At 48.2% G+C, this 15,521-nt stretch overlaps 1 protein-coding gene across 1 annotated transcript; it reads right to left on the bottom strand.

Annotated features, from left to right (window-relative positions):
* Positions 1-4,634: 4,634 nt before the first annotated feature.
* On the bottom strand, positions 4,635-14,670 carry LOC138772147 (opsin-5-like). Its single transcript, XM_069952328.1, has 6 exons — positions 14,518-14,670; positions 13,058-13,145; positions 8,260-8,422; positions 7,523-7,650; positions 6,986-7,320; positions 4,635-5,215 (listed from the first exon to the last, which is right to left on the bottom strand). The coding sequence occupies exons 1-6, from the start codon at positions 14,554-14,556 to the stop codon at positions 4,670-4,672; spliced, it is 1,299 nt and encodes a 432-aa protein (XP_069808429.1). The 5' UTR covers positions 14,557-14,670; the 3' UTR covers positions 4,635-4,669.
* Between the last annotated feature and the right edge of the window lie 851 nt (positions 14,671-15,521).

A 15,521-nucleotide genomic window follows, 5' to 3' on the forward strand; every position in this document is an offset into this window, starting at 1 on the left:
CTGCTACTATAACTCCTCCCGGGGGGCTGTGCTACTACTACCCCTATCACTGCTCCTTCTCCCGGGGGGCTGTGCTACTACTACTCCTATCACTGCTCCTCCTCCTCCTCCCGGGGGGCTGTGCTACTACTACTACTCCTATCACTGCTACTATAACTCCTCCCGGGGGGCTGTGCTACTACTTCTACTCCTATCACTGCTCCTCCTCCTGGGGGGCTGTGCTGCTTCTACTACTACTATCACTGCGCCTCCTCCTCCTGGGGGGCTATGCTGCTAATACTACTCCTATCACTGCTCCTCCTCCTGGGGGGCAGTGCTGCTACTACTCCTATCACTGCTCCTCCTCCTGGGGGGCTGTGCTGCTACTACTACTCCTATCACTGCTCCTCCTCCTGGGGGGCTGTGCTGCTACTACTACTCCTATCACTGCTCCTCCTCCTCCTGGGGGGCTGTGCTGTTACTACTACTACTATCACTGCTCCTCCTCCTGGGGGGCAGTGCTGCTACTACTACTCCTTTCACTGCTCCTCCTCCTCCTGGGGGGCTGTGATACTACTACTACTAATACTCCTTTCACTGCTCCTCTTCCTCCCGGGGGGCTGTGATACTAATACTACTCCTATCACCACTACTATTACTGCTCCTCCTCCTCCTCCTCCCAGGGGGCTGTGCTGCTACTGCTACTCCTACCACTGCTCCTCCTCCTCCTCCCGGGGGGCTGTGCTGCTACTACTACTCCTATCACTGCTACTATAACTCCTCCTCCCGGGGGGCTGTGCTGCTACTACTACTACTATCACTACTACTCCTAGTGGGCTGTGATACTACTACTACTACTCCTAGCGGGCTGTGATACTACTACTACTCCTATCACTACTACTACTCCTCCTAGCGGGCTGTGATACTACTACTCCTATCACTGCTACTCCTCCTCCTAGCAGGCTGTGATACTACTACTACTCCTATCACTGCTACTATAACTACTACCCTTAGAGGGCTGTGATATTACTACTCCTCCTACTAGCGGGCTGTGATACTACTACTACTCCGCCTATCACTACTACTCCTAGCGGGCTGTGATACTACTACTACTACTCCTATCGGGCTGTGATACTACTACTACTCCGCCTATCACTACTACTCCTAGCGGGCTGTGATACTACTACTACTACTCCTATTGGGCTGTGATACTACTACTACTCCGCCTATCACTACTACTCCTAGCAGGCTGTGATACTACTACTACTACTCCTATCGGGCTGTGATACTACTACTACTCCGCCTATCACTACTACTCCTAGCGGGCTGTGATACTAGAAGCTCCAGCAGACTATTACACTACTACTCCCAGCGGGCTGTAATATTCAGGCTCTGTCCAAACAGATAAGAAACCCCCGAGCACCGTCACATCCTCCTTTCTGGAGAAGAAGAGATCTGTCTGATCATGTGTATAATGTCAGGAGAGAGACGATTCCAGGATCCACAGCGCAGGCAGTATACAGGTGGTCGAGGGGCAGAAGAGGAGAGCAGCAGAGGAGGCGAGGGGCAGAAGAGGCAGGCAGCAGAGAAGGTAAGGGGCAGCAGAGGAGACGAGGGGCAGAGGAGGCGGACAGCAGAGGAGGCGAGGGGCAGAAGAGGCGGGCAGCAGAGGTGGTGAGGGGCAGAAGAGGCGGACAGCAGAGGAGGCGAGGGGCAGAAGAGGCAGACAGCATAGGAGGAGAGGGGCAGAAGAGGCGGACAGCAGAGGAGGCGAGGGGCAGAAGAGGCGGACAGCAGAGGAGGCGAGGGGCAGAAGAGGCGGACAGCAGAGGAGGCGAGGGGCAGAAGAGGAGGGAAGCAGAGGTGGTGAGGGGCAGAAGAGGCGGGCAGCAGAGGAGGCGAGGGGCAGAAGAGGCGGACAGCAGAGGAGGCGAGGAGTAGAAGAGGCGGACAGCAGAGGAGGCGAGGGGCAGAAAAGGCGGACAGCAGAGGAGGCAGGCAGCGGAGAAGGCGAGAGGTAGAGGAAGCGAGGGGCAGAATAGGTGGGCAGGAACTTTCTTCCCTCTTCAGAATACATGTGTTCAGCGCTGAGCGTTCATATGTATAGGGGGGGGGGGGAGAGTATGGCTGATCACCATCTTAGGCCGGGTTCACACTGTTTGGGACATTTGTGTGCATCAGTTTTGATCAGTTTTTCCGTTAACTTCCACTATAAAAAAAAAAAAAAAAAGATCTGTGCATGCTCTGTCTATATTACCGGGGCTCAGGATGCACAAACTCTGCACCACAATAATAATAATAATAGTAATAAAAACCACTTCAGCTCTGCTACATAGAGAACTTAGTGTAGTTCTTGGTAGTACTGCAAATATCTCCTGAGCAATGCTGCCACCTGGTGGCTGACTGCAGTTGCTGCATGGTCTGGGGTTAGCTGTTGAGATTAGCGTATACTTTAACCCCTTCAGGACCCCGCCGCACGTGTTGACATTCAGATGTTTTTACCTAAGTGAATCCGTTTATTGGTGACAATTTGTTTTTTGTTTTATTCCATACATTATAGAGTGGAGGGGCCAAGTGGTCTTTTTCTGCAGTCTTCTATGATGGAGAAACCTCGTTCTCTCCTCTTTTTTTAGGATTTAGGATGAAGGTTAGCTGCAAATTCTGAGATGAACTTTCTGGCCTGTGTACCTCATATTATAAACCTACTTTGTAAAAAAACAAAACAAAAACCTGCACCCCATAAAGGATTCACAGCAGCGTGTAGGAACCTTTTTCACTCTTTAGGCTAAAGCAAGGCAGAGGTTGATAATTAAAAAAAAAAATCTGTAAGCACCTGGGCCCTCCCTGAGGTGCTGACAGTGTGCTGTAGCTGGCAGTCCCCTGGGGGCCCTACCTGAGGTGCTGACAGTGTGCTGTAGTCGGCAGCCCCCTAGTGTTACCTTTCGGGTAATTTTTCAGTGCAGTGGAATCTCAAGTCTCCTACTGTAATGAAGAGTCAATGAGGAGCTGTGGCTCAGCAAATGTGCTGCACTCTGGCACCACTCACTACTGCTTCCTCCTCCCTCTTCATCATGAATTATGTCTGCTGCTCGACGACCTTCTGCTCGCTCAGCTGTCAGCCAATGTCTCTGATTGCAGATCAGTCCTCTGTAGGCAGTTTATGTCTGAAAGAATCTCTCAGATATAGTAGAATCTCTTAGTGTTGGAGCCGTGGTCTAGGGGTAAATCACCTGTGTAGAGACCAACAACAGTTATCCCCCTTGGTTCAGTTTAGAAGGAAGCAGTGGTGAGATGTTCCAAAGTGTACCACAAATGCTGAACCACAGCTCCTCATTGACTCTTCATTACAGTAGGAGACGTGAGATTCCACTGCACTGAAAAATTACCGAAAGGTAACACTAGGGGGCTGGCAGCTACAGCACACTGTCAGCACCTCAGGGAGGGCCCGCAGGGGACTGCCAGCTACAACACACTGTCAGCACCTCAGGGATGGCCCGCAGGGGACTGCCAGCTACAACACACTGTCAGCACCTCAGGGATGGCCCGCAGGGGACTGCCAGCTACAACACACTGTCAGCACCTCAGGGAGGGCCAGGGAGCTGACAGATTCACTTTAACTCCTGTGGGGCCAGACGCTAAGCAGCAATCCGCTGTCTGACGGGGTAAAAGAAGAAGGAGACTAGCTGCTATGATGTCTCCATACACTATATACACAGAAGAGGGGGTCCTGCTCCCCTATATCTCTATAATACACCCTCAGAAGCAGGAGACTAGCTGCTATGTCTCCATACACTGTATATACAGAAGAGGGGGTCCTGCTCCCCTATATCTCTATAGTACACCCTCAGAAGCAGGAGACTAGCTGCTATGTCTCCATATACTGTATATACACAGAAGAGAGGGTCCTGCTCCCCTATATCTCTATAATACACCCTCAGAAGCAGGAGACTAGCTGCTATGTCTCCATACACTGTATATACAGAAGAGGGGGTCCTGCTCCCCTATATCTCTATAGTACACCCTCAGAAGCAGGAGACTAGCTGCTATGTCTCCATATACTGTATATACAGAAGAGGGGGTCCTGCTCCCCTATATCTCTATAGTACACCCTCAGAAGCAGGAGACTAGCTGCTATGTCTCCATACACTGTATACACAGAAGAGGGGGTCCTGCTCCCCTATATCTCTATAGTACACCCTCAGAAGCAGGAGACTAGCTGTTATGGTGTCTCCATACACTGTATATACACAGAAGAGGGGGTCCTGCCCCCCTATATCTCTATAGTACACCCTCAGAAGCAGGAGACTAGCTGTTATGGTGTCTCCATACACTGTATATACAGAAGAGGGGGTCCTGCTCCCCTATATCTCTGTAGCACATGCTGAGGCCATTATAGAGCATTACCGGGCAGTGTTACTTTCCCATTAGATGTACTTGTTCTGTAACAGGATAACAGAATCTGCATCTGTCCCGCCACCTGTCATCTACCAATAGTCATCGGGGAGCTGCCGCAGAGGGACTGGTCCCACAGACAGGAGGCGCACTAACAGCGAGTGACCACGCCACAGTTTGGGGATCATAGAATATTTTCCAGGAGTTGTTATAGAGGACCCGAGCCTCTTCCTTTAATGATGTAACATCAGAATACAACCAGGAATCGTGACAAGGTCACATGACCATAACAAACCAATCAGAGGAAGCCTTGTACACTGTCCAACTGCAGGGACCCGGACAGGACCTCGATGGCCTCCGTCTTGGATTTTGTTTTGGAGGAATAAACCACGAGATGCAGGGAGCTCTGAGACTCGGAGGTTCCTGCAGGACCCTTTACCAGACAGTGGTGCGCCGGCTGATTGGCATCTGTGGAATCCAAGGTACAGCATTGCTGGAAACTACTGCTACACCCAAAGGCGTCCACACAGCCCCGAGACGCGGAGAGCTTGGTCTGGTCTCTGGCATCACCCTGCACTCTCTTTTCCGACCTCTGGCAGCTGCAGCACCGCAACACGCACAACGCCCGGAACACGGACAAGTCCTTGGTTATTACAGTCAGGAAGTTCGGTTTCAGCAGCAAATACACCACAGGGTTGTAGAGGGTAGAGGACTTGGCAAAAGCCGCTGCCATGGCAAAAGCTACAGGCGGCACATCCCTGGCATCACCAAAGGCTGCCAACATGGCAACCACAGCGTACGGCGTCCAAGCCAAGAGGAAGCCGATGCAGACGGCAATGCTGAGCTGTGGAGAAAAGAGCAACGTGTTAGTGTCTGCAATATGGTGATCACATGACCGCAGGGAAGAGCTCAAAAAGTCAATGCAGACAGTGAACAAGCAGGGAAGAGCTCATAGAGTCCATAAAGACAATGAACAAGCAGAGAATAGCTCATAGAATCCATGCAGACACTGAACAAGCAGGAAAGAGCTCAGAGAGCAAGTGGAAACACTGAACAAGCAGGGAAAAGCTTAAAGAATACATGCAGACAATGAACAAGCAGGGAAGAGCTCATAGAATCCATAAAGACACTGAACAAACAGGGGAAAGCTCATAGAATCCGTGCAGGCACTGAACAAGCAGGGGAGCGCTCACAGAATTCATAAAGACACTGAACAAGCAGGGAAGAGCTTACAAAGTAAGCGCAGACAATGAACAAGCAGGGAAGAGCTGATAATACATATTACAGCTCTGGAGAATAATACAGGATGTAACTTAGGATCAGTACAGGATCAATAATCTAATGTATGTACACAGTGACCCCACCAGCAGAATAGTGAGTGCAGCTCTGGGGTATAATAAGGATGTAACTCAGAATCAGTAATATATATACACAGTGACCTCACCATCAGAATTGTGAGTGCAGCTCTGGAGTATAACCTAGGATAAGTTAATAGTAGCGCTGCTGATGATTTATCTTGTGTTCCGCGTCTCCTCAGTTTGACTCCTTTGTAACTTATAATTGAACGGCCGGTGATTATAACGCTCGCTTCACCGTCCAGATATCATTACAATTACAGCCAATATAATTATCCGTACAATGGTGTCTGCGATCTGCGTCCAGGAGATGTAACGGCCGTGCAGACAATTATAGGTTCTGCATTATGTCATGGAGGCGACAGCCGAGAAGCGGTCACAGTATTATATCCCCGGACGATTTAAGACAATCTTCACTCAGCCTTATGGGTCCTTCACTATTTAAGATCTCTGCTTGTCATTCAGTCACCTACTACATGGTTCCTGCTGCATTTGGACAGTACATGGACCATATTATATATATATATATATATATATATATATATATATATATATATATATATATATATATATATACACACACACACACACACACGCACACAGAGCTGCACTCACTATTCTGCTGGTGGGGTCACTGTGTACATACATTACATTACTGATCCTGTACTGATCCTGAGTTACATCCTGTATTATACTCCAGAGCTGCACTCACTGTTCTGCTGGTGGGGTCACTGTGTACATACATTACATTACTGATCCTATACTGATCCTGAGTTACATCCTGTATTATACTCCAGAGCTGCACTCACTATTCTGCTGGTGGGGTCACTGTGTACATATATTACTGATCCTGAGTTACATCCTGTATTATACTCCAGAGCTGCACTCACTATTCTGCTGGTGGGGTCACTGTGTACATACATTACATTACTAATCCTGTACTGATCCTGAGTTATATCCTGTAATATACTCCAGAGCTGCACTCACTATTCTGCTGGTGGGGTCACTGTGTACATAATTACATTATTGATCCTGTACTGATCCTGAGTTATATCCTGTAATATACTCCAGAGCTGCACTCACTATTCTGCTGGTGGGGTCACTGTGTACATACATTACTGATCCTGAGTTACATCCTGTATTATACTCAAGAGCTGCACTCACTATTCTGCTGGTGGGGTCACTGTGTACATACATTACTTATCCTGTTATACCCCAGAGCTGCGCTCAGTGTTCTGTTCTTTATAGCCCTGTTTTACCTTTATTATTAGGCTGTGGACGGCGCCCCCCTTGCTCTGCGGGGACAGGTGCTGCTGTACGGCTTTTCTCGCCCCATTCACGGTGAGGAGGATGAGGGTGTAGGAGATGAGGATCAGGGTGCAGGGGATGATGTAGCAGAACACAAAGAGTGAGACGATGTAGGAGACGGCCCGGTGCTCCTGATTGGCCGCCCTCCAGTCTATACAGCAGGCAGTCCCATACGGCTCTGGACCGTAACTCCCCCAGTCCGCCAGGGGCGCTGTGGCGAACACAAAGGCGTAAGCCCAGGTGCAGAGCAGCAGGACGCGGGAATGGGAGGAAGAGAATTTATTACCTGCAAACAGAGAAGGGAGAGATGTAGTCTGATCCCAGACGCCTCACAGCTGAGGGTTTGGTACCATTGTATCCAGTCCGGCCGGGACTCCAGACTAACACACTGTACCAAACCATCAGCAGAGACGTGCTGTCCATGTATATAGACTGGATACAATTGTAATAAATTGAGTATAGACGCCTCCCCCTGCGCCGTCACTTACCGTACAGTGGGTAACAGACCTTCATGCAGCAGACGGAGCTCAGCACGGTCAGGTTGGTCAGACTGCAAAGACCAAACAGGACTCCACAAAAGGCGTAATATTTACAGGTCAACCGGTCAAAGAGCCACCTGCGGAGAGGAAGAAGAGACTGTCAGGAGATGGGGAAGAAGAGACTGTGAGGAGAGGAGAAAGAGACTGTCAGAAAAGAACAAGGAAGAGACAGGCAGGAGGGGGAGAAAGAGAATGGTAAGAGAGGAGGAAGAAGAGACTGTGAGAAGAGGAAAAAGAGACTGTTAAGGGAAAAGGAAGATGGGACTGGCAGAAGAGGAAAAAGAGACTGTTAGGAGAGGAGAAAGAGACTGTTAGGAGAAGAGGAGATGGGCAGGTGAAGGTAGACCTCTAGTGGTGGCGAGAGGAGGAAGAGACTATCAGGAGAGGAGGAGGAAGAGACTGGCCAAAGAGGTGGAGGAAAAGATGGATAGGAGAGGAGGAAGAGACAGGCAGGTGAGGGGGACCTCTAGTGGTAGGGACAGGAGGACGAGACTGTCAGGAGAGGAGGAAGAAGAGATGGGTAGAAGAGGAGGAAGAGGCAGGCAGGTGAGGGGACCTCTAGTATTGGGCCAAGGAGGAAGAAACTGGTAGGAGAGGAGAAAGAGACAGGCCAGAAAGGAGGAAGAGGCTGGAGAGGAGGAAAAGACTTTCTCCCCTAGGTGGTGGAGCTGCCCCCGACTACTGACCTGTGAGCAAACAGTGAGGGGATGGCCAGAGGGAAGAGCGTGCCCGTCATGCCCAGGTCACTGATCGCCAGGTTTACAATGAAGAACTCGGCCGGTTTAAGGATGGAGCGCCTCCGATAGGCCACCAGCAGCAGCATGGAGTTCCCAGAGATCGAGAAGAGTCCTAGGAAGAGGAGACATGAGAGTCATTCATGCCCCTGCACATCACATGACTTAAAGGGATTGTATAGGAGAAAACCACGGCACTCGATGTTGCAAGAATAAGTGAGGGTTTTTATTAAGCAAATAGATACAAGGTATTTACTCCGACCGTACATAAGAAGTGTAAGAGATGAGACCAATAACATATAGTGCGACGTTTCGGTCCGCTATGGACCTTCCTCAGGCAATGGGGTCTCTCATGTGCTGTATGCAGGGAGAAGGGTCGGTGGAGTGACCTAGGGTTACAGAATTGTAGGGTTACAGAAAACATGGCTGTTAGAAATAGTGCCCACACATAACCTGAGAACAGGCGTGGCACTGTTTTTGGAGGTAAGCGGCCATATTTTTCCACTCTTGTGTAGCCCCTTAAAGTCCAGCTTTTAAGTCATGAATCCTTCACTTTTTGCTCCAGTCACCTCCAGAGCTGCAGTCACATATCCGTGTCCTGTTCTGTTTCTCTACTCCAGTCCTCATGGCCACCAACAGATGATATAATTATACTCCGCGTGTTCATCAGGTATTATCACAGGTGTTCTGCAGTAACCAGGGGCTGCTAGGTGTTTGTATTAGCAGTGGGCTAGGTGTTGGAGTGTACCAACCAGGCACTTGTAACAGTGACCAGAAGTGGTATGCTTACCCCCGGGTATACTGACCTACAACATTGAGGTATATACAGGCGGAGGTGTGTAACCGAGTATTCATAATGTCCAAGGTCTCAAACGGGTCAGAAGTTCTTTAGTACAATACCCCAAAATAGTGTCCGGAAATAAGGGGCAAAAATATCTATAAAACAATAGTCCTTTCTCCTGATGGACAACACGGACGGCTTAGACTGGGTACTTGAGGTATATACTGTGACTAAGAAATTCCCTGTGTACAAGCCGCTTTAGGGAATTAGGTGGAAGTGTAGGGAGACTTGACTCGTTATACTACACAGAACGTGATTTGTCTGACTGACTACTATACGTACAGACTGAAACGAGACGGAGTAGCTTGGTTGATGAAGCCATCACGGTGTAGAATTGATTGATTGGTACTATACGATATCTCTGGTTACAGCTAATAGACCGACTAAGGTTCTGGACTGTACTAGACAATTTCGACATAGGGAAAGAACATTAAATTTGGAAATATCTGTAAATATTGGTAAAGGTGTTACCTCAATAAATACTCCTCATTTAAGCATATCCTATCTTTGTTATTTTTGTCTGTAGTGCTAGGATTCTTGGCATCATATGGTACTTAGTGTTGCATACCACACTATTTGATATATTTTGAGGAGAGGGGTCTCCAGGCGGCTGGGGGGCCAGAAGGGGGTGTCACCGGGTGAGAACCAGACTAAATATTCTCTTCCAGTTTCCCAGATCTACATTCATCAGATGTGACAGGAGATCCTCTACACAAGAGGAGCCAATCACTGAGATACCTGATGCTTTTCCTGAAGATTGATCCCTAAAATAGTTTGGTCCTGATGGTCCCAGGATCAGGACAAAAACCGTGCATCCCTTTTGATCTGTATTTCCAATAATCAAAACATCAATTTTTTTAGCGTACACAAAATCATGGCTAAAAAAAGTATATGTTTTGATCCGTTGTTTGATCCTTTTTTTATAATCGACGTCAATGGAAAAACAGCTGAAAACTAAGGCACACAAATGCATAAAACAGAGGAAAAAACTAATTGCAAAAACGCTGTGTGAACCCGGCCTATTAGTTTAAAACAAAAAAAAAAGTTGTATAGTTTTGGTTTTTGAATCTGACGTCTCAGGTAGGACGTGCGCCTGCTTTTATGTTAGGGCTGGCTGTACTGTTCCCCAATAGTCGGTGACCTGCCGGGTTGTGATAGGTCTCTTGGGCTCCTGTCATGGTTGTCCAGAGTGGGGAGATGACCCACCCGGACTGTCGATACCACTACCCACAGAAAGGGGAAAATGACCCAAGGAGAATATAGTTTGTCATGGGAGTCCCAACCCAGGGTAGTAGTGTGCTCTGGTGAAACCTTGGAAAGAAGAATACTTGAGAGATACTTGAGAAATACTTGTGCCCGTGTTTCAATTGTACTGTCGCTGAACCACCTTCTGCCCTGAAGTGTCGGGGTACCCGTCCTATCAGGGGGACACAAGCCGCAGTCTTGGTTACTGCGAAATAGAGTACGTAGACCTTCGTTACGGTATCTTTGCTCTATCCGGGTCAGTACTAGGATACCACCCTGCACGGCGTGGGCTGGGATGACCTCCAACTTGTCCTCCTTTTGGGGTCAAACACTGCATAGTGTATTGAGTTATTTTATTTTTTTTTTCACAGCATTGCACACCTTTGGCATTCTAGCTATTAATCTGTTGGGGTAAGCTGGAGAAATTGCCCCCCACGCTTCTAGAAGCAGCTCCCACAAGTTGGATTGGTTGGATGGGCACTTCTGGCGTACCATACGGTCAAGCTGCTCCCACAACATCTCAATGGGGTTCAGATCTGGTGACTGCGCTGGCCACTCCATTACCTATGATAGAATACCAGCTGCTGCTTCTGCTGGAAATAGTTCTTGCACAATTTGGAGGTGTTTAGGGTCATTGTCCTGTTGTAGGATGAAATTGGCTCCAACCAAGCGCTGTCCACTGGGTATGGCATGGCGGTGCAGAGTGATGGCCTTCCTTATTCACAATCCCTTTTACCCTGTACAAATCTCCCACCTTACCAGCACCAACCCCAGACCATCACATGACCTCCACCATGTATAACAGATGGCGTCAGGAATTCTTCCAGCATCTTCTCATTTCTTCTGCGTCTCACAAACGTTCTTCTTTGTCATCCAAACACCTCAAACTTGGATTCATCCATCGTCCACAACACTTTTTTCCAGTCTTCCTCTGTCCAATGTCTGTGTTCTTTTGCCCATCTTAACCTTTTTTTTTTATTGGCCAGTCTCAGATATGGCTTTTTCTTTGCCACTCTGCCCTGAAGCCCAAAATCCGGCAGCCGCCTCTTCACTGTAGATGGTGACACTGGTGTTTTGCGGGTCCTTTTTAATGAAGATGCCAGTTGGGGACCTGTGAGGCGTCTGTTTCTCAAACTAGAGACTCTAATGTGCTTATCTTCTTGCTTAGTTGTGCAACGCGGCCTCCCACTTCTTTTTCTACTCTGGTTAGAGCCTGTTTGTGCTGTCCTCTGAAGGGAGTAGTACACACTGTTGTAGGAAATCTTCAATTTCTTAGCAATTTCTCGCATGGAATAGCCTTCATTTCTAAGAACAAGAATAGACTGTCGAGTTTCAGATGAAAGTTCTCTTTTTCTGGCCATTTTGAGCGTTTAATTGACCCCACAAATGTGATGCTCCAGAAACACAATCTGCTCAAAGGAAGGTCAGTTTTTTAGCTTCTGTAACGAGCTAGACTGTTTCCAGATGTGTGAACATGATTGCACAAGGGTTTTCTAATCATCAATTAGCCTTCTGAGCCAATGAGCAAACACATTGTACTATTAGAACACTGGAGTGATAGTTGCTGGAAATGGGCCTCTATACACCTATGTAGATATTGCACCAAAAACCAGACATTTGCAGCTAGAATCGTCATTTACCACATTAGCAATGTATAGAGGGGATTTGTTTAAAGTTAGGACTAGTTTAAAGTTATTTTCATTGAAAAGTACAGTGCTTTTCCTTAAAAAATAAGGACATTTCAATGTGACCCCAAACTTTTGAACGGTAGTGTGTGTATATATATATATATATACTTGCACTTCTTTGTATGTAACGATTTTATGAAACAATACCGGATTTTATTGAACTGCTGGAATATGTTTTTGTTTATCCATACTGCATAGTGTATATAGTTGTACTATAAGAAGTGAAAGCCTATGGTTGCTCCATACACGTGTGTCTTTACTCCACTAACACAGCTGGACTGTCCCAGACTAACCTACTGGCTTACTTCAGCAGGGATGCCTGGTCTGTGTGTGTCCCCCTCCCCAGCGAATCAGAAGGGAACTGACACTACACTTTCTCCCACCAAGTGACTACTTCCTACCAGGGTGTGTAAGAGCCCCTGTGAGTGGTGAAGTGTGTGCAAAGAAAGAAGTATACAGATAGGTATAAAGAAAAACGAAGTATCTCCATTTGTCCACAAGATCACATAAGATAAGAAAACAGTAACCCTGTGTTCACTACAGCTGCGCTACATATACACAGGCTCACATACAAAATACTGACATCTGGTGGTGAAACCACTAAAAATCTTCATCACCTCCTTACTTTTAAGCTGAGGGCTTTTGCAACAGGTGCCATAAAAGGAACACCCATGGTGGAATACCACAGCCACGATTGTAAGCTATAATTACATGTGACACAGGGGGTATGTGTGGACATTCCCTTAAAGTGACAGATAACGTGCTCTGTCCAAGTAATGGGTAATGGTTTGAGGTCTCAGCAGCTGGACCTCCACTAATCACAAGTGATGACACAGAAGCTTCCGGAACGTTTCCCAGCCTGCAGCTGTCAGGGTGTGCTGGTAGTTGTAGTTCTGCACCAGCTGGATTGCTGCAGGTTGGGGTATAGGGTCCAAAATAATAACTGAGCAGGGAATAAAGGGATGGGATACTGTACCGAACAGCGAGTACACCACTCCAAGGATGACGTCACTGGTTTTCGATATTGAGGAATGAAAGTCAGAGGCGTCGGATCCATTTTCCATCTGTAAAGAGAAGAATCCGATTAATCCTCATAATGTAAGGAGATGAGTGCGGGTGAGGAGACTGGATACAGGGCCAAAGCGGCGGATTACAGGAGAAAATCTGCTCCCCGCAGCAGTCGACTGACTGTATGATGTGTACTGATCACGTATAAGGACTTACTAAGGTGCATAGGACTACACCAGTGGAGGGACACCACATACTGATCACATATGAGGAGCGGGGCCCTGGCTGTGTGTACCGATAACATATGAGGAGCGGGGCCCCGGCTGTGTGTACCGATCACATATGAGGAGCGGGGCACCGGCTTAGTGTACTCATTACATATGAGAAGCGGGGCCCCGGGCTGTGTGTACTGATCGCGTATGAGGAGCAGGGCCCCGGCCCATGTGTACTGATCACGTATAAGGAGCGGGGCCCCCGGCTGTGTGTGTGAGTGCAGGTAGACAAGACAGAGTCTCGTGCGTTTAGTATAAAAATAGAACAGTTTACTGAACAAGGCTGGAGGTGAACAGTACACAGGTAGTACAATACAGGTAGTGCAAATCTTGACATTGAAAAGTAGTTGCTGACAGTAAGGTAAGAACAGTAGTAGGTGCTTTGTAGAAGTAAGTGCTTTGTTGAGGTAGGTGCTTTGCAAAGAGAAGGAAGAGTTGCCAGAGGAGCCCTGCCCAATGTAGTATATGTGCTCTGCCAGAACAAGAGTGTAAAAAAGATAAGTGTTACTTGTACTCATGTATAGACTGCCTTCTGCCACCTAGTTGCGTAGAACCCGCCCTTGGTGGATAGCATGAGCCCCAGTCGTCGTTATCTGGGTGTAGCAGGTTCCCGAGACTGCTAAGTCGTCCTGCGCTGCACAGTAGGCTACATAGACCTATTCCGGTAGCTTTGTCCTACTGGGGTCAGTTCCTCTAGTATCCGGAGACTGCCCTGCACGTTTTAGAAGGGTTCTTGGCGTGGGCTAGGGTTATCCTAGGTGGTTTCTCTCCCGTAAGGTGAGCTTAGCAATGCATAGTCAAAGTAGTTGCTTGCATAAAAGAAAGTCTGTTGTACAGAGCTAGTCTCTCACACATCTATCCACTTGGACCTCGACTACTAACTCCTGCACTTCCTTCCACAGGGAACTAACTCCTCCTACAGGGGTAAATCTAAACCCTCCTGTGAGTGGTGGGGCTGAGTGTGGGTGAGAGAGAAGGATAGGATAAGAAGGAAGAGCACCTGTGACTGGTCAGCATATAGCAGGTAATACAAAACAATTAACCCTAAACTCTACAGCTGTCCATATAAGACATAAAAACATAAAAAGTCGTGACACCTAGTGGGGACACTATGGTACTACATCTCCCACTTTGTTAACCTGAGAGAACGACTTACAAAGGTGCATAGGACTACACCAATGGAGGGACACCACATACCGATCACATATGAGGAGCGAGGCCCCGGCTGTGTGTACCGATCACATATGCGGAGCGGGCCCCTGGCTGCGTACTGATTACATATGAGGAGTGGGACCCTGGTTTGTGCAGTCAGTGCAGTGTGACAGCGTATGGCTCCACACACGACAATCATTGACCAGCGTCTGTTCTTACACTACACCCCACATTAACCCTTTCCTCTCCGGAGCTCACAGGATCAGTGCCATATTCGAGGTAATTTCCTGATTAACCTCTCGCTGACCGATCACTCCTCCTGATGACTTATTGATCTGCTCCCAACACCAATAAAACTGATCAGAACGTCCGGAGTGCAGGGCGCGACCTCTAACACCAAAGACAGAGGAAAGACAAAGCTCCCGAGGTCTGTCACCTTCCAGGAGCAGCCGCAGAGTGGGGCCAGAGAACACTACTGCCCAGCATTAGTGCCCTATAACAGTAATCCCCGGCATCAGTGCCCCCATAACACTAATCCTCAGCATTAATGCCCCCATAACACTACTTCCCAGCATCAGTGCCCCATAACACTACTCCTCAGCATTAGTGCCCCCATAACACTACTCCCCAGCATCAGTGCCCCCATAACACTACTTCCCAGCATCAGTGCCCCCATAACACTACTCCCCAGCATCAGTACCCCCATAACAGTACTCCTCAGCATTAGTGCCCCCATAACAGTACTCCTCAGCATTAGTGCCCCCATAACACTACTCCTCAGCATCAATGCCCCCATAACACTACTCCCCAGCATCAGTGCCCCCATAACACTACTCCTCAGCATTAGTGCCCCCATAACACTACTCCTCAGCATTAGTGCCCCATAACACTACTCCCCAGCATCAGTGCCCCCATAACACTACTCCCCAGCATCAGTACCCCCATAACAGTACTCCTCAGCATTAGTGCCCCATAACACTACTCCCCAGCATCAGTGCCCCCATAACA

The sequence above is a fragment of the Dendropsophus ebraccatus genome, chromosome 14 (assembly GCF_027789765.1).
Source record: "Dendropsophus ebraccatus isolate aDenEbr1 chromosome 14, aDenEbr1.pat, whole genome shotgun sequence".
In the NCBI taxonomy this organism is placed as follows: Eukaryota; Metazoa; Chordata; class Amphibia; order Anura; family Hylidae; genus Dendropsophus; species Dendropsophus ebraccatus.